Source organism: Salvelinus alpinus, chromosome 32 (genome assembly GCF_045679555.1).
Source record: "Salvelinus alpinus chromosome 32, SLU_Salpinus.1, whole genome shotgun sequence".
Taxonomy (NCBI): domain Eukaryota; kingdom Metazoa; phylum Chordata; class Actinopteri; order Salmoniformes; family Salmonidae; genus Salvelinus; species Salvelinus alpinus.
This window is the reverse complement of record NC_092117.1, coordinates 8,278,158-8,302,354: the sequence shown is the minus strand read 5'-3', so window position 1 is coordinate 8,302,354 and position 24,197 is coordinate 8,278,158. Positions and strand designations below refer to the sequence as shown.

General features: G+C 44.2%; 1 protein-coding gene across 2 annotated transcripts in view; it reads left to right on the top strand.

Annotated features, from left to right (window-relative positions):
* adgra1a (adhesion G protein-coupled receptor A1a) overlaps window positions 1-24,197 on the top strand; it is a 68,718-nt gene that overhangs the window by 26,502 nt on the left and 18,019 nt on the right. For both annotated transcript variants that reach the window (XM_071379431.1, XM_071379430.1), the window contains 3 exons: window positions 2,699-2,826; window positions 8,697-8,820; window positions 13,063-13,208. In XM_071379431.1, the coding sequence (XP_071235532.1) occupies window positions 2,699-2,826; window positions 8,697-8,820; window positions 13,063-13,208 (398 nt within the window). The remainder of the gene's footprint in view (window positions 1-2,698; window positions 2,827-8,696; window positions 8,821-13,062; window positions 13,209-24,197) is intronic.

Genomic DNA, 24,197 nt, shown 5'->3' with positions numbered 1-24,197 from the left:
TGTGCCAGTATTTGGCATCAATCACCCTGCAGTCTTTGTTCTCCTGTCCACTGTATGAGAGGTCTGTCTCTCCCTGCATCTCCCCAGGTGTTTTACCACTGGGACTGGCAACGCTGAGAACTATTTGTTCAAAGCAGGCAGTCATGCACCCTGCAGTGTGATTCACAATTTTTCTCGGTCTGGTGAAAGTGACATCTCCCTCCTCCCCCACTCCTCCTCCATCTTGCCCTTCTTCTTTACTTCTAACCCTCCATACATTGCACCTTTTTCCTATCCTCTCTTCCACCTCTACATGCTCTTTTTTCTTCTCTTCATTACCCTCCTCCCCCCCTTCCCTTTCCTCCCCTCCCCTTTCCCCTCCTCTCCTCTGAGCCCCTTCCTACCGTTTGACCCGAGCCAGTCGGATGACTGTTAGTGTTCCTCCAGTCACCTCACCCCACAGCAGTAAATCCAGTCCTGGGCAGCCACGTGAGCTAAAGTCCCCTGTAACGGTTCTCGTCGAAAGGACCAGTGTTCATGATTTTTATTATCAAAAAAACACTCAAACAAAATAACAAAACGAAAGTGAACAGTTCTGTCAGGTAACAGACACTAAACAGAAAACAACATCCCAAAAGAAAAAATGACAACTTATATATGATCCCCAATCAGGGACAACGATAGACAGCTGCCCCTGATTGGGAATCAACCACACCAACATCGAAATAAGGAAACTAGAATGCCCACCCTAGTCACACCCTGACCTAACCAAAATAGAGAATAAAAACCTCTCTACGGCCAGGGCGTGACATCCCCTCCTGCAGCGCCATTTCTCAGATACTAGGACTGCTCCTGGAGTTATGGGGATACTCTCAGCAGGCTATATATGGATAGGGTATAAAGATTTAGCTGGGTATATATGGATTTTACTTAGCAGGAGGCTCCTTGAATCCAATATGAGGGCATTTGATGAGTAGTTTTGATTGGTTCAGTCAGTCAAGTGGTAAATGGTTGAATATGGTGTAAAGGCTCAGGGGCTAAGAGGCAGAGCTTCAGTAGTCTCAGTTACCATTATCGCCTCAGTGATGATGATGATCTGGTGATGTTGATATGTCCCATGAGACACTTTGACCCCGGGAACTTGCCCTTCGCTGTACTTTTAACCACTCTGGACGGATAAAAAAAGGTCCTGTCATTTCAGATTGTCATTACTATAGCTGAGAATTGTACTTGGCAATCAGCCCTCCCTCTCCTTTTGCCTCATTCCCTCTCTTTTCCTTGCCCTCTCACGCTCTCTCCCCCTCCTTCCACGTACAAATTCTCTCTCTCGCTCTCTATTTCACCCTCATCTTCTCTCTCCCTCTCTTCAGCTTCCTCTCCCTCTTTCTCTCTCTCACTCGCTTTCCCTGCCATCCCCCTGCCTCTCTCAGTTCAGGCTCCATTGAACTGACTGGTGATGTTCTGAGTGGTCGTCTCTCTCTGTCACACTGTCATATATCTGTAAGAGATCCAGATCCGCCTCTGGCCATAGCCCTCTTACCCTCCAGCCCTGACTATTAGTGCTCGGCACACAGGACAGCAGGGTCACGGGCCCCCACAGGCCTCTATCGGCCCCTACCGGTCCCTGTGTGAGCCTGTGTGTTAGCTGGTCAGGGAAGTGGTGATAGAGAAGGACAGCTGTGTAGAATACAGTCACGGCCATGAACACAGACGGGGTATCATAGAGATACAGAGCTACGGGGCCAACCCTGTTCACTCCCATACCATGTCTCTCCTATCTGTACCTCAGTAGTGGTGCCCATTCAGTTTTACGGCTGCGTAGTGGTGCCCATTCAGTTCAATGCAGCCAAATCAATGGCGCTAACTTTCATGTGTCCTGATGGAAGGGATGTGAAAACATTGGTCCTATCCTCCTATTCACCTCACTACTGGTTTCAACTGCCCCATGCAGTTTTACCAATGGTCACAGTACAGCCAAATCAATTGGAGCTAGGCTAGCTTTCTTATTTCTTGATGGATATGATGTGGAAGAACATCTGTTTACCCAACCCTGAAAGAGGAGCAAACCATTCCCAGAGAACGATGTACATAGTTGTCACGCTGATGTGTGTGTGTTCTCAGTGTGACGTGACAGCATAGTAACGCTTCTGTGTGAGCCCTGTAAAGGGCAATATATGCTTCCAGATGTGTAGCGCAGATGCAGCGGGATGTTGAAGTTTTCCTAATGAGCGTCTGCTACTCTAGTAGTATGACATTAAGAGAGAGAGAGAGAGTCATGCTGATTCTCTCGCTCCCCGGGAGCGCTATGTGTGTTTTGCAAATTCGGAGAATGGTTTGCACGACATAACGGTTTTTGTGGACCATTGTTCATGTGGTAATGAGCATTGTGCGAGTGTGTTTTGTATTCGGTTGCCCAGCTACAGCATACACATGAGGTCCACTTCCTTTTCTATGCACTTCGACTGTCATATACAGTACATTGTTTGTTTGTCGACGTAGTATGTGAAATACCATACCATATGTCGTGTCTGACCCTGGTCTCTCTCTCTCTCTATCTTCACCCCCCCCCCTCTCTCTCTGCCCCCCTCCGCCACTCTCTCCCCCACTGTCTCGTTGTCTCTCTTCTCCCATGTCCATTTCTCTCTCAATTCAAAGCATTGAGTACAATTGCATAATCGTATATATCCTTTCTCTCTCTCTCTCTCTCTTTCTCCCGTAGGATCTGAAGAAGGTGCTTTCTTTCCCCCCGTACCCTGGGGAGTTTCTGCACCCGGTCGTGTATGCCTGCACGGCTGTTATGTTGCTCTGCCTCTTCGCCTCCATCATCACCTATATCGTGCACCACAGGTAAAACCCCTTGGAATACTGTGTGTGTGGTGGTGGGCGGGAAAGGGAGGGGGGATGTGTCTGTCTGCGTGGATGTGTACAGTATGTGTGTGTCTGTTTGTTTCAGTTCCGTGTTGAAAGGATTTGAAGTGAGTTCTCATCTTTAGTTAACCAACCACGCTTGGTAAAAACACACACACATCCAGGTCATGTATCCATCACAACACACAACACACCGCCTCTCCTTTTTGTGATTTTTCTTTCTTCATTTTCCTCCGTCACGCTCCTGGGTTGTGAGTCAGCCGCTGTGGGCCGAACTCAGACGTCTGAACTGGAGGATTGATGTGTGTGCGCGCGCGTGTGTCTCAGTGCCGTTTAGAGGGATGTGTGTGCGCGTGCGTGAGCCAAACTACCCCTACTCCATAATGCCGAGACCACCTCAGTCACCTCTCTCCGTATAGTCTTTGAATCCCTGAGGGCTGTGCTATATGTCAGTTCGTCTCGTCGTCCTCTACTGATGATCCAGTGTGGTCTCCAGGCAACCTGGATAGCTTGTTATTTGTTCGGGCCTCATTTTCCCCTTTTGAGTCTTTGTTAGTCACTCACGAGCAATGGAGTAAGCGACTGAATGTGACGAGCATTCATTCCTTCTGTACTTTCACTGTGCTGAGGAATAAAAGACCGAAAATAAAATTGTTCCATGTCTCTGAAACGACAGATGAAGTAAACAAAACCTTTTTGGTTCCGATGGGAAGTAGATAGGTGTAATGGGTCACGAAGGTCTATGAGCAAATGTAAGGTTGGGAGTATGAGGCAACTCTGAGAAAGAGGGAAAAGAGATATTGACAAAATGAAGGGCTATAGACGGGTTGGTTGTTCAGCAATAAAACCGACGCGTGCGTAACTATGGGGCAACAGACGGGGTTGGTTTAGACTGTTGACAACATGCAAACTATATTTCGTCTCCAATGTTTATCGAAAACATAAATACATTTGTACAATGAGCACTTGTTGTCTCTCAAATACATTGTTACAGTTGTTGGTTAACTAGCTAGCGAATTTTTTTGTCATATTAGCATTGACATAAAATCAGTCAAAACACCTCAAAACAAGACATGGTATTAAGAACAAGATGAAACGAGTCACTTACAATTCCCCACATTGGCAGTTTCTTGTCATTGTTGGTAGCTATCTGTGCGCGTCGTTTTCATGACGTTGTCACCTAACCCGATCTAGAAGGGTAGATGGATGATGAAGACAGGTAACTGCAGTCTGGGAGGAGTGATGTCGTCGGCGGCTCCACGACTGCAGTCGGGAGACACCCTGATCTCTGAGGGAACGAGCCATCGTCTCACAGCTGCAGCAGGAGTACAACACGACAACACCTCGCCTCCCTCCATGTCCAAAGGCATAACAACATAGCCACGCCGTGTCTTCCTTACTGTAGAAATGCTCTAAGGGCGACATTCTGAATTGAGATCCTTGCACACCAGTCTCCCATTGATGTCAGTGAACGATTTACGCGAAAGCCTTGAGTTTTGAACGCAGATCTCAAATCAGAAAAATGTCCTAAATGTGTAGAAATAACTTCACTGACTGTCATAACGTTAGTGTATTTCAAACAAACGGAGTGTGTATTGACTGAATAGTGACGCTGGTGAGCCTATTATCAAGGGTTTATTCCATTCGGACTCCAAGTTCACCCTTGAGAATATCCGCTCGGGCCAAGGAGAACAAGTGAGAGGTCAGTTTAGCCACATGCTCTCCCGGGGGAACGAGGAAGTGGAGGGGTTCCAGGTGAATGCACTTGACCCAATAACATTTAACATTTAAGTCATTTAGCAGACGCTCTTATCCAGAGCGACTTACAAATTGGTGCATTCACCTAATGACATCCAGTGGAACAGCCACTTTACAATAGTGCATCTAAATCTTTTAAGGGGGGGGGGGGGCAGAAGGATTGCTTTATCCTAGGTATTCCTTGAAGAGGTGGGGTTTCAGGTGTCTCCGGAAGGTGGTGATTGACTCCGCTGTCCTGGCGTCGTGAGGGAGTTTGTTCCACCATTGGGGTGCCAGAGCAGCGAACAGTTTTGACTGGGCTGAGCGGGAACTGTACTTCCTCAGTGGTAGGGAGGCGAGCAGGCCAGAGGTGGATGAACGCAGAGCCCTTGTTTGGGTGTAGGGCCTGATCAGAGCCTGAAGGTACTGAGGTGCCGTTCCCCTCACAGCTCCGTAGGCAAGCACCATGGTCTTGTAGCGGATGCGAGCTTCAACTGGAAGCCAGTGGAGAGAGCGGAGGAGCGGGGTGACGTGAGAGAACTTGGGAAGGTTGAACACCAGACGGGCTGCGGCGTTCTGGATGAGTTGTAGGGGTTTGATGGCACAGGCAGGGAGCCCAGCCAACAGCGAGTTGCAGTAATCCAGACGGGAGATGACAAGTGCCTGGATTAGGACCTGCGCCGCTTCCTGTGTGAGGCAGGGTCGTACTCTGCGGATGTTGTAGAGCATGAACCTACAGGAACGGGCCACCGCCTTGATGTTAGTTGAGAACGACAGGGTGTTGTCCAGGATCACGCCAAGGTTCTTAGCGCTCTGGGAGGAGGACACAATGGAGTTGTCAACCGTGATGGCGAGATCATGGAACGGGCAGTCCTTCCCCGGGAGGAAGAGCAGCTCCGTCTTGCCGAGGTTCAGCTTGAGGTGGTGATCCGTCATCCACACTGATATGTCTGCCAGACATGCAGAGATGCGATTCGCCACCTGGTCATCAGAAGGGGGAAAGGAGAAGATTAATTGTGTGTCGTCTGCATAGCAGTGATAGGAGAGACCATGTGAGGTTATGACAGAGCCAAGTGACTTGGTGTATAGCGAGAATAGGAGAGGGCCTAGAACAGAGCCCTGGGGGACACCAGTGGTGAGAGCGCGTGGTGAGGAGACAGATTCTCGCCACGCCACCTGGTAGGAGCGACCTGTCAGGTAGGACGCAATCCAAGCGTGGGCCGCGCCGGAGATGCCCAACTCGGAGAGGGTGGAGAGGAGGATCTGATGGTTCACAGTATCGAAGGCAGCCGATAGGTCTAGAAGGATGAGAGCAGAGGAGAGAGAGTTAGCTTTAGCAGTGCGGAGCGCCTCCGTGATACAGAGAAGAGCAGTCTCAGTTGAGTGACTAGTCTTGAAACCTGACTGATTTGGATCAAGAAGGTCATTCTGAGAGAGATAGCAGGAGAGCTGGCCAAGGACGGCACGTTCAAGAGTTTTGGAGAGAAAAGAAAGAAGGGATACTGGTCTGTAGTTGTTGACATCGGAGGGATCGAGTGTAGGTTTTTTCAGAAGGGGTGCAACTCTCGCTCTCTTGAAGACGGAAGGGACGTAGCCAGCGGTCAAGGATGAGTTGATGAGCGAGGTGAGGTAAGGGAGAAGGTCTCCGGAAATGGTCTGGAGAAGAGCCCATAGCCAATAAGAGCCCATAGCCAAGCCCATGACAAGCACTGGGAGGCAGGCAGAGGCTGCAGTGATTTATGGCCCTCTCCTGGAGCCTCCCGGTTGTAGTTTAGCACCTAAAAAGCAGCTCTTCCTCTCCTCTTTGGCACATAACACTGCACACTAACTCAGACACGCCTCACAGGATACTGCTGCTCTCTCTCTTTCTCGATCTCCCTCTCTCTCTGTCTGTATGTCTCTCTCATTATCACTTGTTTTCACTAATGCTCTCTCTCTGGTCTCTCTCTCTCTGGTCTCTGGTCTCCCTCTTCCTGTGGTCTCTCTTACGCTCTCTCTTTCAGTCTTGCGCTCTCCCTCTCTTTCTCTCGACAGAGGTTGCTTTCCTATACATGTCTTCCCCCTGGTGTATAATGGCACTGGTGAAAATGATGAGGATAATGCTGATTTAGGATACTGGATAGATAGTTTATTTGACCTGGATACCACATCCGGATTGGCTAACCCACATATTCTTAGTATTTTTTTCCAACAGCTGGACACAGAGTGGCAATATAGGTTAAGTGCCATGCCTAAGGGTCTCTCTCTCTCTCTTTCTTCAGAATGGCATGGCTCCCAAAGTTGTTATATTTATTCTTGGTAATACTAATTAACCCCCTCAAAGACATTCTTTAAAAAAAGTATACTCGGTCATAACACACTTTATATGGACAAATAAAACACTTTGAATGAAAAGGAAGGTTTTACAACTTCCTGAGTCTGAGGGTGGTTTTCACCTTATATCAACTCACCACCCAAATCCAATCCAATTTTATTGCGGGTGAAGTGAAATGCTTGTGATCCTAGCTCCACCAGTGCAGTAGTATCTAACAGTGCAGTAGTATCTAAAAACGATTCACAACCATACACACAAATCTAGAAATATATAAATATTAGGACGAGCAATGTCGGAGTGGCATTGACTAAAATACAGTAGAATAGAATACAGTATATACATATGAAATGAGTGAAGCAGTATGTAAACATTATTAAAGTGACTAGTGTTCCATCATGGGCTTTTAACTTACGACACATAGTTAAAGGCCGTAAAGAGGAACAATGGGTACATATTTAAGATGCACATGCTCATCCCCAGAATCTTTCTACGTGACTATTTTCAAAGGATAAAGCTAAGAACATGAACAACTTCATAGTTAAGAACACGATAACAATTTGGCAGAAAATGAAACGTATTCTACAAGAACCAATATCACACCCTAAAAACACAACCTTATGGAAAAATCCTTGGATAGTTTTTCAGAATTCACCAATAAATTGGTCCACATGGAAAACTAAAGGCATAGAGTACTTGGTAATAGGAAATACATGTATTTCCATGACAGAATTTTAAAAAGCAGTTCTGGAGGAACCAATGTATATTTTCACATGCATTGCAAGTTTCATATGAAGAAATGTCTATTTGAAATATTTTGGATGTCAGAGGAAGTTGAGGAAATTCCTATTTGAGTCAGAAAAGGATATTCATATGACAGGTTAAGATATACAAAACCTTGCAGAGAGCCTATCCAACTGACAACTATTGGAACCAAGACTTAGAAATAACTGATATTGGCACACGATGGAGGGAATGTTGGAACATAACTAACGTAGCATAACATAACTACAGTTAACAAAAATGTACGATTAATCCAGTATAAACGAATGTATAGAATGTATTACACGAGACAAAACATTTTTTTTTTTTTACAGCAGTCATGTCTTAAGTGTAAAACTAACAATGACTCAATAATTCATGCCTTCTGGGAATGCTTTAAAGTCCAAACGTCATGGTCGGAGTTAGAAAGTTGGCTGTCAGAAGTATTACAATGTAAATGTACTTTTAATCCATCTGTCTGCGTATTTATTTCAAGACATGGCAAATGAGGGTGCAGAGATACCCGACGGGTTGGAGAACACTTTTCTCGTCAATCATCATAAAGAACGTATAGTTACTGCAAATCAAACAATCCTCCATTGTTAACACAATGTAAAGGGAAAGTGGTTTATTGTCTAAATGTTGAAAGTGCGTGGGCGACGGAGAGAAACAAAATGGTGCAGTTTGAGGCCATGTGGCAGAGAGTGACTTTCATCTCATCCCGTTATTTCTATTTTCTCATCCATCTATTTTCTGTACTTCCCTGTATATGATCTGAACGATGAATTGTATGACATGTCTGTGCTTTAAAATCTGTATATTAATTTAGGGGATATGTACATTGCATTTCACCAGATTTTCACCTCATCCCCATATTTCTCATCCCCTTATATCCGAATAAATTACCAGAATGATGAAGTGGGTATTTTGAAAACTCTAAAATGTTCAACATCCTCTCCATCAATCTGTAATCCATTCCCCTGATTTTCTGTGCTATTCATATTTATTTGACTGACTGTGTGGGTTTTTCTTTTGGCAGCACAATCCGCATCAGTCGGAAGGGATGGCACATGCTCCTCAACTTCTGTTTCCACACGGCTCTGACCTTCACTGTGTTTGCCGGAGGCATCAATCGAATCAAATACCCCATCATCTGCCAAGCAGTAAGTGCACTGCCTTTTCATTTCCGCCCTCTCAAAGCTCTCCGGTGGAAATGATTATGAATGTCTATTGAGGTGCTCTGAGTGCACAGTGCAGTACGTATAGCTCTCTCTCTCTCTCTCTCTCTCTCTCTCTCTCTCTCTCTCTCTCTCTCTCTCTCTCTCTCTCTCTCTCTCTCTCTCTCTCTCTCTCTCTCTCTCTCTCTCTCTCTCTCTCTCTCTCTCTCTCTCTCTCTCTCTCTACAGTGTTAGACAGTACTCTCTCTCTACAGTGTTAGACAGTACAGTACAGTCCATCCAGCTTAATTTGCCTACCCTACAGTAGATGAATGAATGCTTTATCCAGCTAGCTGTCTTCCTGTGTGTTTCCTATTGACATATTGGCTGGCAGTACATATCCTGTGATGAAAGCCAGGTTGCCTGTCCCTCCAGGGGTTTCCCGACCCGGCCCCCAGGGGCTTTTTACCCGGTTTGTTGTCCTTATGAGGGTGTTGTTTTGCCGTCGTCTCAAGGGGAGTAGGAGTATGGCTGCCGTTACTGATGTTGCCTCTCTTCCTCTTCTCTCTTCCTCCGTAGGTGGCACCTCCGTCTCTTAGCCTGAGGCTGTGAACGAGAAGGAGAAATACAGAGAGAGAGAGAGAGAAAGGGAAAGAGAACGAGAGAGCGAGTGAGGGAGAGAGAAAGGTGAAGAGAGAGCGAGACACAGGCACCAGTAAGCGCTGCGGGACGTGGCTGGTTACGAGGCCTGTATGCCGGTGTGGGTTAGCTAACGGGTCACAGGAGTGCTTTCTTTCCTGCTGGGAGCATTAACGCTTAGCTCTGAGATGTTAGAAAATAGAAGAGATCAGGGGAGATCTGTCAATGTGAGAGGATCCTGCCACACGTACTGTTTTTAGGGCAGAGCCTGGAGGCAGCGAGGGGAAGGATAGCGTCGGGGTGGCTAATTGGGGGTGCATGTCAAGACCTGAGGTGTATCCTGAGTCCTTACTTAAAGATAAAGCAGCTGGTTGGAGACATCAGGTAAGAGATGTTTCATTTTTTAAATAGAGGTGCTTACCTCTTAGTCAATCATTGGCTTAACTGATACTGTAGGGGAGTTTTGATTTCAGGGTTAGCGATAGACTCAATCTTGTCTTGACAATATAAGGAGTACGAAAACCAGACTCGGGTATGCATGCCCATTGTTGTTTTGGGGAGATTGATAGGAAGATGTTACGAAGATGGGTAATGTGGAGTTAAAACGTCCGCGTTTGCGATGGACTCAATCGTGTCTTGACAAAATAAGGAGCATGAAGACCAGGCACATGGCTACATTTTGAGAGATTGACAGCTAGATGATACTGTGGGTTTTAAAGAGAGTTTGATACGTCCGTTTGAACACGTCGTCTTGCCTCTGCGATCTCTCCTCGGCACGGGGGCATTTAGCTAGCTTTTCTCTCTTTCTACCTTTCAGTTGAGCCTTCGAAGGGTTCAAACTCATCCTCTATTTCTATCGACAAGGCTCTTCTGTTCTGTTCAGAACCAAGTCCGTCAGTGCACCCGGGACACCCGGGCTGCTGCCTCGTCCTCCTGTCACCAACAGTTTAGACATCTTCTTGTTCTAAAACACAATGAGTCCACCTCAGTGTGGAGCTAGACACATCGATCACTGTAGCTCACTGTAGCTCATGGAAGCCAACAGTGCCTGGCATGCCTTGGCTGCCTGTCAGGAGGCTCGGCTCGACAGAGAGACGGCTAGCTAGGCTAGGCGCCTCCGGTTCATGCCGCGCCCGTCAAGCGAGCGTCGACGACTACATTGTGACACAGTTCAGCCGGTGTCGCGGCATGAAACTCCACCCCCCTATCGACCCACCTGCTCCCCCGCTGCGTAATGGCACATGATTAAGGCCCAATTAGCATATTCCCAGTCAGATCTTCCGTCCACATGGACGCACTAGCAACATGTGTTCTGAGTGACATGCAGACATCTTGCCGAGATGCCACAGCTTGAGAGATGCCCGTATAAAGCATAGGAAATCTTGATTGTACTCACACATGTGTAGATATTACCCCTCTCTCAATGTCATTATCACCGCAGGTGTGTTCTGCACAGTGTCTCTGGTGCTCCTTACCACTGGCTATTTATCTGATTGAATCACGTTGCCTAATGTAGAAGCACTGCATTTTTAATGCGTAACTCGGCATTGCTGTGGGATTATTTGGGCCCGGTTTGTCTCCCCTCCTCTCAATGGGTTTGAGGCTGTTCCCCTGTTCCCAGCAGTGGGGACAGTGTCTGGGATGATTACATGGCTGATTGCTAGAGGAGCTGGTAGTAAGGATATGTGTGATCACAAACACCTCTCCACCCTCCGCCCTGCCTGCAGATGGATCCCGCTCAGGCCCAGCATGGTGCCACCTCCCCGGGGGAGCTGTTACACACCACCCCCTCTGACAGGCAAACTTCAAGGAGCTCTGGAACCGTCTCTGGCAGCCTCTCTCGGCACTTCAAGCACTTGCAAACCCCCTTCCTCTGCAAACCTCCCCCCATCTCTCGCTCTCTCTCTCCCTCTACAGCTCCTTCTCCTCTCTCGTTTCCTTCCTCCAACCCACTCCTCACTGTCACTTTGCATTCTCTAATGTTAGTGATCTTTTACTTTTAAGCCACACTGCGACAGTAATACTGACCCTAAACCAGACTCACTCAATTATACTCCACACTGACAGACCCAATCATTCGTCTGTGATTCAAACATACCACACTTTCATACCACTCCTTCTGACATACAGTAGCTAAAGACTATACTACTGCAAAGTTATACTGGGTCACTCTCCCTCCCTCCCCTGACCATTCCACGCTGTGTGCATCAGTCTACTCTGTGTGTGTGTGTGTGTGTGTGTGTGTGTGTGTGTGTGTGTGTGTGTGTGTGTGTGTGTGTGTGTGTGTGTGTGTGTGTGTGTGTGTGTGTGTCAGTGGAGGCTCCGCAGAGGAGGAAGGGGAGGACCATCCTACTCAGTGAATTTCATAAAAATAAATATAGTGAAACATTAAACGTATCTATTTATATGTGATCTGAATGTTATCCAGTTATATATTCACATGTCACCAAATAACTGATTAAAACACATCGTTTTTTGTGAGTGTGTGTGTGTACGAGAGATTGATTTGATCCCTTTTGAGTTTTCTGCAGCTGATATTGCTTGTCGTGAATGTGCTGCTCATATCTTCTTGAGGTCAAGGACTAGTTCAGTGTGTGGCAATACGACTCACCCCCTGAAGAGCTTTTTACTTGGGTTCCATTTCATCCTACATTAGTGGTTGTTTGTCCAGTCAGCCAGCGTTCCTTTCAGTCCAAAGGATGTGGGTTAGAGCTACACTCTTAGAAAAAAAGGAGCTATCTAGAACCTAAAAGGGTTATTCAGCTGTCCCCATAGGAGAACCCTTTTTGGTTCCAGGTAGAACCCTTTTGGGTTGAATGTAGAACCCTTTTCACAGAGTGTAATCATTGATTGGTTGAATCACAGACCACCACCTACTCACTGGGAGCTTCTTCCACCGTTAACCAGTCTCAAGGTTATTTCAAATCAGTGTCATATCTGACTCCTGTATGGTTCCTTCAGTCCCTGTAGAGTTGGTTAAGCCTAGCAGACTGGAGCCAGTTATTTGATTGGATGCCTCTTAGTTTTGGGCCCTCTGAGCGAACTGAGGAGTGTGTTTGTGGAAAGAAGACACAATGCATTTCTAATTCTGTCTTTCCTCTATTCTTGCTCTCTTTCTCCCTCGTAGCTGTCTTTCTGTCTCCTGATAAAGCCTTAAAACAATGGCAGATTCCCATTCAAGCATAATTCATGAATATTAGAACAAGAGAGGATGGGATACAATGTCTGTCAGCATTGTAGACGTGACTGACATTTATATTGTGGTTTATTGTTGACGGCTCAAGGTTACTGTCCTGAGTCCTCTAATGTTATTGATGGCGGATGTGGGTGCGTGTGTGTGCGCGCGTACATGTGCGCGCGTGCTTGCGTGCACTAATGAAAAGGTCACAGTCTCCTGCTCCCGCTGCAATTGATCTTGATGTTAGTGACGTTGTGAATAGCGACTTTGATGACATGCTTGTTGTGTCTGGAAAAGAAACTCTCTGTGAGTCAACTGGGTGTGAAGAAGTGGACGTGAGAGGGACATGAAGAATGTGAAGACGAGAGCGGGACATGACGCGAAGATACATACAGCGAGTGACCCATGTCTGTCTGTGTCCCCTGGTGCAGGTTGGCATGGTGCTACACTACTCGTCCCTCTCCACCACGCTGTGGCTGGGGGTGATAGCCCGGAACATTTACAAACAGGTGACCAAAAAGCCGCTGCCGCCCCAGGACGGTGACCCGCCTGCCAACACCAAACAGCCCATGCTAAAGTAAGCGCAATCCCCCCCTCTGTGTGTGTGCTCGTGAGTGTGTGCACACGTGAGTATGCATGCCTCCGTGTCTAATCGTGCATCTGTGTGTGTATTTGAATTGTATGTAGCTGATCGTGCTTGTTGTGAATGTGCTATTGTGATCTTTTTTTTTAGGTCAAGGACTAGTTCAGTGCACAATTCTATGCTTTCTTATTTCATTTCTCTCCCTACCATACTGTATGCCTTGTGTGGCCTAGAGATGCTTGTAGAAATCGGTACACAATAGCATTGGCCTGCTCTCCCGTTAGTACTTATTACATCGTCATTCTCACTAAATCCGAGCCCTGGTATCCTGCTTCTCTGTTTTTATAGGCTGTGGATGTGTACCTTTTGGTCTTAACCTTTCTGTAATGTACTGTTTCTGAAACGCTGTCAGCCACAGAGAGAAAGATCATTGGGCTTGTAGTTTAGTAGGTTCCTTGAAAGAGAGGATATTGTAAGCAAGTCTTGGTGGATTCTGTATAAACCTTAGTCGTGTGTGTTTGTTTTCTTCTTCTCTAAAAGCACGATTACCTTGGGAGAGTTATCGGATCATTTATCAAAAAGAAGCATACATAGCGAGATTACATTCCTCACACTCCAAGCCCGATATTGTAATATTACTGTCACTGCCCCCGAATGTATACAGATTGGCTTTTCAATAGCTAGTGCTTCTCTTACACTTACTCTTGTCAAGAAATTACATTTTGAACTTGAGTCACTCTCTGCCGTCAGGGAACAACTTTTAGTTTGAATAATTTGACTCACATCATTTGGAATTTACTCAGATAAATACCCTAGATTGCTGGGAGCCGAGGATATTCTTTATAATCAAACACATTTCAGAAAAGGGACCTATTCAAATTTTAGAGACCCATGTTAGTGCGGGAGAGGTGACGCTCAACAAGCTGCCTGCTGCTTAGCAAACAGCTTTAAGCAGGGAGGTACAGTGCCTTCAGAAAGTATACCACCACAATGACAAAGTGAAAACGTGTTTTTCCGAAATTGTCAACTGTGAGACCTTATATAGACAGGTGTGTGTCTTTCTAAATCGTTTCCAAAATATTGAATTTGCCAGAGGTGGACTCCAATCAAGCGACATCTCAATTTGAAGTGTCATAGCAAAGGGGTGTGAATACTCACAGTAGCAGTCAAAAGTTTGGAAACACCTACTCATTCAAGGGTCTTTCTTTATTTTTACTATTTTCTACATTGTAGAATAATAGCGAAGACAACAAAACGATGAAATAACACATTTGGAATCATGTAGTAACCAAAAAAAAGTGTTAAACAAATCAAAATAGATTTTAGATTTTAGATTCTTTAAAGTAACCACCCTTTGCCTTGATGACAGCTTTGCACACTCTTGGCATTCTCTCAACAAGTTTCACCTGGAATACTTTTCCAACAGTCTTGAAGGAGTTCCCACATATGCTGAGCACTTGTTGGCTTCTTTTCCTTCCCTCTGCGGTCCATCTCATCCCAAACCATCACAATTGGGTTGAGGTTGAGTGATTGTGGAGGCCAGGTCATCTGATGCAGCACTCTGTCACTCTTCTCCTTGGTCAAATAGCCCATAAACAGCCTGAAGATGTGTTGGGTCATTGTCCTGTTAAAAAACAAATGATAGTCCCACTAAGCGCAAACCAGATGGGATGGCGTATTGCTGCAGAATGCTGTGGTATCCATGCTGGTTATGTGTGTCTTGAATTCTAAATAAATCACAACAGTGTCACCAGCAAAGCACCATCACACCTCCTCCTCTATGCTTCACCGTTGGAACCACACACGCGGAGATCATCCGTTCACCTACTCTGCGTCTCACAAAGACACGGCGGTTGGAACCAAAAATCTCCACATTTGGACTCAAGCAAGTCTCTTCTTATTATTGGTGTCCTTTAGTAGTGGTTTCTTTGCAGAAATTCGACCATGAAGGCCTGATTCACAGTCTCCCCTGAACAGTTGATGTTGAGATGTGTCTGTCACTTGAACTCTGTGAATAATTTATTTGGGCTGCAATCTGAGGGGCAGTTAACTCTAATGAACTTATCCTCTGCAGCAGAGGTAACTCTGGGTCTTCCTTTCCTGTGGCGGTCCTCAAGACAGCCAGTTTCATCATAGCGCTTGATGGTTTTTGCGACTGCACTTCAAAGTTCTTGAAATTTTCTGGATTGACTGACCTTCATGTCTTAAAGTAATGATAGACTGCCATTTCTCTTTGCTTATTTGAGCTGTTCTTGCCATAATATGGACTTGGTCTCTTACCAAATAGGGCTATCTTCTGTAAATGACCCCTACCTTGTCACAACACAACTGATTGGCTCAAATGCATTAAGACGGAAAGAAATTCCACAAATTAACTTTTTACAAGGCACACCTGTTAATTGAAATGCATTCGAGGTGATGGGTGAGAAACCCCCCCCCCCCCAATTTAATCCATTTTGAATTCAGACTGTAGCACAACAAAATGTGGAATAAGTCAAGGGGTATGAATCATTTCTGAAGGCACTGTAGGGATGGAGAAGATACCTACTGACGTCTGTCCAGGGAGCATGTTGTTATTAATATCATCATAGGCATCGTCATGGTCATTATCACCTTTATGATAATTACTCAGCAACTTGTCATCAATATTACCTTAGAAAATGAAGGCGAAGCCACGGTGGAAATTGTATTTCACAGGGACTTGTTGGTTCATTGGTAGGATAACAAATCACAGTGACTGTGCGAGGCTGGTTTGCAAACTGACATGTTAAACATTTGACAGTCATATATTTATTTATATTCCAAACTCAACTATAGGGAGAGAGTCTGAGAGTCTGTGCCAAGTAGTAGGTTGCTGGTGCATTAGAGTAAAAACTATAGCGGTACTCATACTCACCCTCCCTGTTTTTGCCACTTTTTGAGTCTAAGTACCTATTGAAGACGCCCGCTCTCTCTCGCCTTTGCGCTAGACAGAGGGAGTTGTTTGGTTTCCATGGTGATAAATGGGTTTGGTTTGTGTGTTGGTTGAGTCCTCTAGCTGAGACTGCTTTGCTGGGAGAGAGTGGGGGAGGGAAGAGCGATAGAGGAGAGAAAGAAGAGGAAATAGTGTCTGTGCTGCTGAAGAAGAATGAGGAGACTTAAACAATTACCTGTTACCATAGTGCCCACCCAAGGCTCTAGTTACCTCAATGACCTGTGAGCCTGCATTGAATATCAGCTTTTAGGGATATTGGTATTTTTTGTACCTTCATTTTACCAGGGAAGACGTATTGAGACCTAAGTCTCTTTTTCAAGTGTGCCCTGCGCAATAAAACACAAATATACACATTACACATAATATACATATACATTACCAGTCAAAAGTCTGGACACACCTACTCATTCCAGGGTTTTTACTATTTTCTACATTTAGAATAATTGTGAAGACGTCAAAACTATGAAATAACACATGGAATCATGTAGTAACCAAAAAAGTGTTAAACAGATAAAAATATATTTTATATTTGAGATCCTTTAAAGAAGCCACCCTTTGCCTTGATGACAGCTTTGCAAACTCTTGGCATTCTCTCAACCAGCTTCATGAGGTACTGTAGTCACCTGGAATGCATTTCAATAAACAGGTGTGTCTAATGCATTTGAGCTAGTTTGATCAGTTGTGTTGTGACAAGGTATGGGTGGTATACAGAAGATAGTAAAAGACCAAGTTCATATTATGGCAAGAACAGCTCAAATAAGCAAAGAGAAGCGACAGTCCATCATTACTTTAAGACATGAAGGTCAGTCAATCCGTACATTTAAGAACTTTGAAAGTTTCTTTAAGTGCAATCGCACTTAAAGCTAAAGCGCAGCTGGGTCATGCAGCAAGACAATGATCCAAAACTGTCACGGATGTTTAAAGGAGTGGACCAAGGCACAGCGTGATTAGAATCCATTCCTCTATTTATTTAAACAAAGAACACTTTAACAAACTCACAAACCGTGCCGCCAACGTAGTGCTCACAGGTAACTAAACAAGGACAACTACCCACAAAACCAACTTGGAAAATGGCAACCTAAATAGGCTCCCCAATCAGAGACAACAATAAACAGCTGTCTCTGATTGGGAACCCATCCAGGCCACCATCAACCTAATTACCCCTACAAAATCCCCATAGATAACAAAAACCCTAGACAAGACAAAAACACATAGACAATACAAAAACTAAACAAACCACCCTTGTCACACCCTGACCTAACCAAATAATAAAGAAACCAAATATAACTAAAGTCAGGGCGTGACAAAAACACACAATCAGGTCTACATGAAAATGGCTAAAAAGCAACACATTTGAATTTTTGGAACGGCCTAGTCAAAGTCCAGACCTAATCCTAATTGAGGTGTTGTGGCAGGACTTGAAACGAGCAGTTCATGCTTGAAACAACACAAATGTCGCTGAGTTAAAGAAGAATTCCAAAATTCCTCCACAGCGATGTGAGTGACTGATCAACAGCTACAGGAAGCATGTGGTTGCAGTCATTGCAGCTAAAGGTGACACAACCAGTTATTGTGTGTAAGGGGGCAATTACTTTTTCACACAGGGGAATTGGGTGTTGCATAACATTGTTAATTAAATAAATCAAATAATGATAAAAAAAAAAAAAAAGATATATTTGTAAACTCAGATTCCCTTTATCTAATATTAGGTTTTGGTTGAAGATCTTTTCGGCATCAAAAGTTTTAAGAGTAGCAGCAGCTGCACTTTGATAAGTAACCAAGAACATATGAAAAAGGTTGACTGAATACTTTTCTTCCTCCTGCTTAGAGAAAGGCGAGATCTGTTTCTGTAGAAAAAGCCAACTTTAAATCTTAGCTTCTTAACCAGCTCATCTATATCTTTTTTAACCGTCAAATCCACATCAATCCAAATGCCTAAGTATTTATATGCGGGACACGTTCGATTGGAGAACCATCTAATGAGTGAACATGTAGTTCATCTGTAACATTCTGTATTTTGTTTTTCCCGTATTAAGTTTTAAATCAGCGAGGGATTCCTGCATAGCTATAAAATCGGACTGTAGTTTTCACACAGCCAGATCAACAGTCAGGGCAATAGTATACGTAATAGTATCATCCGCATATAGATGAAGTTACCATTTTTAACAGATTGACCAATGGTGTTTATATAACTAGTGAAGAGAACAGGTCCCAAAATGGACCCCTGTGGTACAGCTTTATGCACTTCAAGAAATTCTGACTTAAACTTGGTTCTTTGGGGACATTCTAGTCTCTGATATTAATATTGAGGGTTATAATACGTTCAGAGCTGACAGAGGGTAGAGGTGGTGAAGTGGCCATTCTTATAGATATTTATCTGTCTTTATTGAACTCCATTTCCCTTGCCCAAAAATCTGAGCTACTATCTTTAAGCCTTTGTCTGGGGGAAAATGTATCCATAACTATTATAGGGGTCGGAGTTAACTGTTATAGGGGTCGGAGTTAACTCGTTTGTCGTCTTCTTTTACTCAATCAGTAGTTATTATCCTGGGTGACCTAAATTATGATTGGGAAATGTAGGCTTCAGACAATCTAAAAGACATGAGTAATGATCTAAACCTAACACAGCTGGTGACTAAGCCTATATGGCCCAACCCTAAAGATCCTTCAAGGTCAACTCTGAATGATCTTATTCTAACGAATACACAATAAAAAATATGTTTCTACTAATGTGTCCGCCCAAGATATTAGTGACCATTGCCCAGTTGTTTGTGTTAGAGATGTAAGAATACAAAAATCGAAGTCTTGTGTCATCCCAAAGAGGAACTTTAAAAACTACAGTGAACAGGCTCTTTTACATGGTCTTTATTTCAGTGACCTTGATTGTATTTCTTTCTGCAGATGTCTTCAATACTATTGTGAATAATCATGCTCCCTTCAAAAAACGAAGGGTTAAAGGTAGGTCGAATGCCTGGTACACTACGGAATTATCAGAAGTAATTCATAAAAGAGATAATGCTTGGGTTAAGGCTAGGAACACAGGCATAGGCCCGGTACTGGCAAGCTTTTAAGCAATTGAGGAATCATTGTGTAAGACAAACTAGAAAGGCTAAATCTGATTATTATGTAACCAGTCTTTCGGATTGTAATGGGAACCCGGCTAAATTCTGGAAAATTGTCAAATCCCTGAAGGGTTCTACTTCCGCCTTTCTGCCACAACAAATTAATTCAGACACTGGCCTCAATAAGGGGAAAAATGCCATCGTTGATGCATTTAATTACCATTTTATTTTAGCGGGCTGTCTCTTTGAAATCACTTTTAAGCCTATTCACAATGATACTGGTCTGGATGCTGATCGCGGAAACTTGCTGAATGATCAGGAAAATGGTATTACGCTATTGACAGATAAATAAGTCCTGGATGCTTTGCTAGCAATAGACAACAAGAAATACACAGGGACTGACCAATTGGATCCTGGTCTGCTTAAGTGTGCAGTGCCCATCACTGTTGGCTCAATACCCCACATTTTGTATTTAACATTGTTATCAGGAAAAGTATGGAAATCAGCTCTTGTACTGCCAATCCATAAGGGCGGGGGTAGTAGTGATCTTAATCATTATCACCCCATTTCAAGGCTTTCTTGTCTAGCTAAGCTTCTTGAATCCTTGGTAAATGTACAACTTTGCTATTTTTTTTTATTTGAGAAATGTGTTTTTGAATGTAAACCAATCAGGGTTTAGGCCTGGGCATAGTGCTATTACAGCAACCACTTTAGTTGTTAATGATCTTGTCAACGCTTTAGACACTAAAATGAAATGTGCCGCTTTGTTTGTGGACCTGTCAAAAGCTTTTGATGCTGTTGATCATGCTATTTTATTGAATACGTTGTCCTCGATAGGCCTGAGCTCTGACACCTGTTCATGGTTTCCTGATTCTCTTAGTGACAGAACTCAGGCCATCGTGACTGATGGGGTTAAGTCAATAGCAGAATGTACATATTCGTCTGCGTAGCCCAGATCTTGATGTAATCCAGTTTAGGAAGTAAGCTCCTAATGTTCAGATGCATCAACGATTTTTAAAGTCACATGGAGTCTCCAACTCAAACAAGCTATGTTCAATAGGCAGTTGCAGGCCCTGTCTGAGGGTCTATCCCTATTTGTAATAGAGGAGAGAGTAGAAATTGGAATTACTTTTCCAAGGTTGGCACAATAGGGCCTGAGGCCGCAGCCAATGTCAGTATGAGGAACTCTCAGAGTAACTAATGATGGAAGGTTCTAAACTGACCTACATGGTCTTTGGTTGCCGAAGCCCTCTGTGATTTGAAAACCAAGGGGTATTCAAGTTTATGGAATTCACATTTGTACTAATAGTGCTGGGTGAGCAGACCACAGTGGGCTTCCCTTTTGAGCTAACAATAGCAGATCTAAGAGTAGAGTTCAAACAAATGGGTAAAATATTACAACTGATAACACCCCTGGCAGTATAGACAACAGTACAACGACAATGCTTAGAAAGGCATTTCCTGAGCGGGGTTTGGTTTGTTTCCGAGTCAAAATATTAACGCAGCCTTGACATAATGAAAAGAGGGTATAGGCTCCTATACGGTTTGGGTGGAGTCCACAATCTCTGTAGAGCATATTTTGTTTCCAAAAAGTGTCAACATTGTCAATAAAAGTTAAGCCAACAGAGTGGCAGTGGTCTTTAAGCCAGATACTTGCCTACTTAAATAAAGGTTCAATGTAAAAAAGTATAATAATAATACAAATATGAAGTGCTAAGACCCTTGCTGCAGCCAATGAGGAACTCTCAGAGTAACCAATGATGGAATGTTATAAACTGACCTACATGGTCTTTGGTTGCCCATGCCCTCTGTGATTTGAAAACCAAAGGGGTATTCAAGTTTATGGAATTCACATTTGTACTAATAGTGCTGGGTGAGCAGACCACAGTGGGCTTCCCTTTTGAACCTTTTACAGCCGCGACCCAGCGACGGCAGAGATAATAGGCTGCTTTTCAGAGCCTTTCAGGGTGTTGATCAGCTCAATAAAATCATGTTTCAATTGCTCTGATTTACCCTTTTTAATATCATTTGATCCCACATGCACTACGACCGCAACAGCTCTTGGCTGCTGATGTAGGACGGACGGAATAAATCCTGTGATATCCTTCACTGCAGCCCCCTGGTAGCACAGGTCTTTGCTCCAAGAACCGAGATGTGCCTCACCATGGAGCTACCATTGATGATGGCTGGAGGAAGGTGAATGGCCGTGGATGTCTGGCCTTGGCTGTGCCTCCATGGGGACTGACGGGAGAGGGAGGTCTCACATAATCAAGAGAAGCCCCCCGAGCAGGTTGGGGGGCTGGAGCCTGAGACACCCTCAAGGCCTGATGTGAGAGGGAGCCCGGGGGGTACAGGCCTGTGGTAGAAACCCCCTGAGCTGGAGCCTCATGAGACAGGGTAGAGGATGAAGGAGCAGGAATCTCTGGAAGCAGGTGGGCAAAACTGTTGGTCAGCTGGATGGGATCCCCAAAGCCATTTCTGCCCCGTTCACCAAAGACCGCTCCCATTAGCTGTTGCGTGTGGACCCCCTTTTCCTGGGGTCCACACAAAACATGATACAGAACATTAATAGACAAGAACAGCTCAAAGTCAGAACTACATAAATATAAAATAGCCTACATATCAGTACATACACACAAAATAGCTAAGTCAAATAGAGGAGAGGCGTTGTGTTGCTTTGTCTGTTATTTTTGTTCAAACCAGGTTTGCTGTTCACTTGAGCAATCTGAGATGGAAGGGAGTTCCATGCAATCCTGGCTCTATTAATACTGTATGTTTTCTTGAATTTGTTCTGGATCTGCGGACTGTGAAAAGACCCCTGGTGGCATGTCTGGTGGGATAAGTGTGTGTGTCAGAGATGTGGGTAAGTTGACTATGCAAACAATTTGGAAATTTTAACACAATGTTTCTCATACAAATAAGTAGTGATGCAGTCAGTCTCTCCTCTACTTTTAGCCAAGAGAGACTGGCATGCATAGCATCAATATTAGCCCTCTGATTACAGTGAAGAACGTGCCGTTCTGTTCTGGGCAAGCTGCAGTTTCTCTAGGTCCTCTGCAACACCTGACCATATGACTGGGCAATAATCAAGATAAGATAAAACTAGAGCCTGCAGGACCTGCTTTGTGGATTGTGGTGTAAAAAAAATATTGGACAGACCTCTCCCAATCTTTACAACCATTCAATCAATATGTTTTGACCATGACAGTTTACAATCCCAGGAAACACCAAGTCATTTAGTCTCCTCAATCATCTAATTTGCCACATTATTCGTGATCAGATTCACCCATTCTAAAACTGACTGCAAGTCTTTGTTTAGGGTTGTAGTGATTTCACTAGCTGTGGTTGCTGACGCATTTAGGGTTGAATCATCAGCATACAGTGCTGTGAAAAAGTATTTTCCCCCTTTCTAATGTTCTCTACTTTTGCATTTTTTTGATACTGAATGTTATCAGATCTTCAACCAAAACCGAATATTAGATAAAGGGAATCTGAGTGAAAAAAAAACACAACAATGACACAACAACAAAGTAATTGCCCCCCATTACACTCAAAAACTGGTTGTGCCACCTTTAGCTGCAATGACTCACATTTTGTATTTAACATTGTTATCAGGAAAAGTATGGAAATCAGCTCTTCTTCCTGCCCACTCTTCCATGCAGAACTGCTTTAACCCGGAGATCTTTGTGGGTTTTCAAGCATGACCTGCTTGTTTCAAGTCCTGCCACAACACCTCAATTGGAATTAGGCCGGGACTTTGACTAGGCCATTCCAAAATTTCTCATTTGTTTCCATTTTCATGTAGACTTGATTGTGTGTTTTGGATCATTGTCATGCTGCATGACCCAGCTGCACATCAGCTTCCGCTCACAGACGGAAGGCCTGACATTCTCCTGTAGAATTCTCTGATACAGAGCAGAATTCATGGTGCCTTCTATTAAGGGAAGTCGTCCAGCTCCTGAGGCAGCAAAGCATCCCCAAACCATCACACTACCACCACCATGCTTGACCGGTTCTTAATGTAGATTGCATTGTTTGTTAGCACTGTATGGGTTTCAACTGATGGCTGTTCTAAATGCGTGTACCACGTGCAACAAAAAGATGCCCTCATCACACCCACCAATTGGGCTATGTTTGCAAACGTTTCGTTGTCTGATTGAGGGGAATGCCGTAAATCGAGAGGAGTCGATGTGCTCTGAAAGATGGGACGCATCAATGTTTATGATCGCTATGTTTGGTGTATAGTCACAAGGATGACATGCGTCTTACCCCGAGTTGGCCTGAACAGAATGAGAATATCTGTCGTATTGTGAAGAAAATTAGTTGTGGAACACGCACTTGAATGCACTCGGGATCCCGTTCCATGTGCAGCAAAATGACAGTCTGAAGTGCCTTGTGAAAGCCTAACACTGTAAGATCATATTCTAAAACAGCTACTAATGTTGGCAATAGAATAAGCTTTCAAATGAAGTGTGCTTGCGTCCGTTTCTCAACGGCAAAGATAGCAGAGCTAAAAAAAAAGCACCTCATAGTTGAAGGCACTTTCCTCGATTCATTAAAGTGCATTGAAATGACTTAGGAGCTGTGCACAGTTTGAAAGGTGTGTGGCCACTTGGAGTTAGACCTACAGTTGAAGACGGAAGTTTACATACACTTAGGTTGGAGTCATTAAAACACGTTTTTCAACCACTCAACAAATTTCCTGTTAACAAACTATAGTTTTGGCAAGTCGGTTAGGACATCTACTTTGTGTACGACACAAGTAATTTTTCCAGCAATTGTTTACAGACTGATTATTTCACTTATAATTCACTGTATCACAATTCCAGTGGGTCAGAAGTTTACATACACTAAGTTGACTGTGCCTTTAAACAGCTTGGAAAATTCCAGAAAATTATGTCAAGGCTTTAGAAGCTTCTGATAGGCTAATTGACATAATTTGAGTCA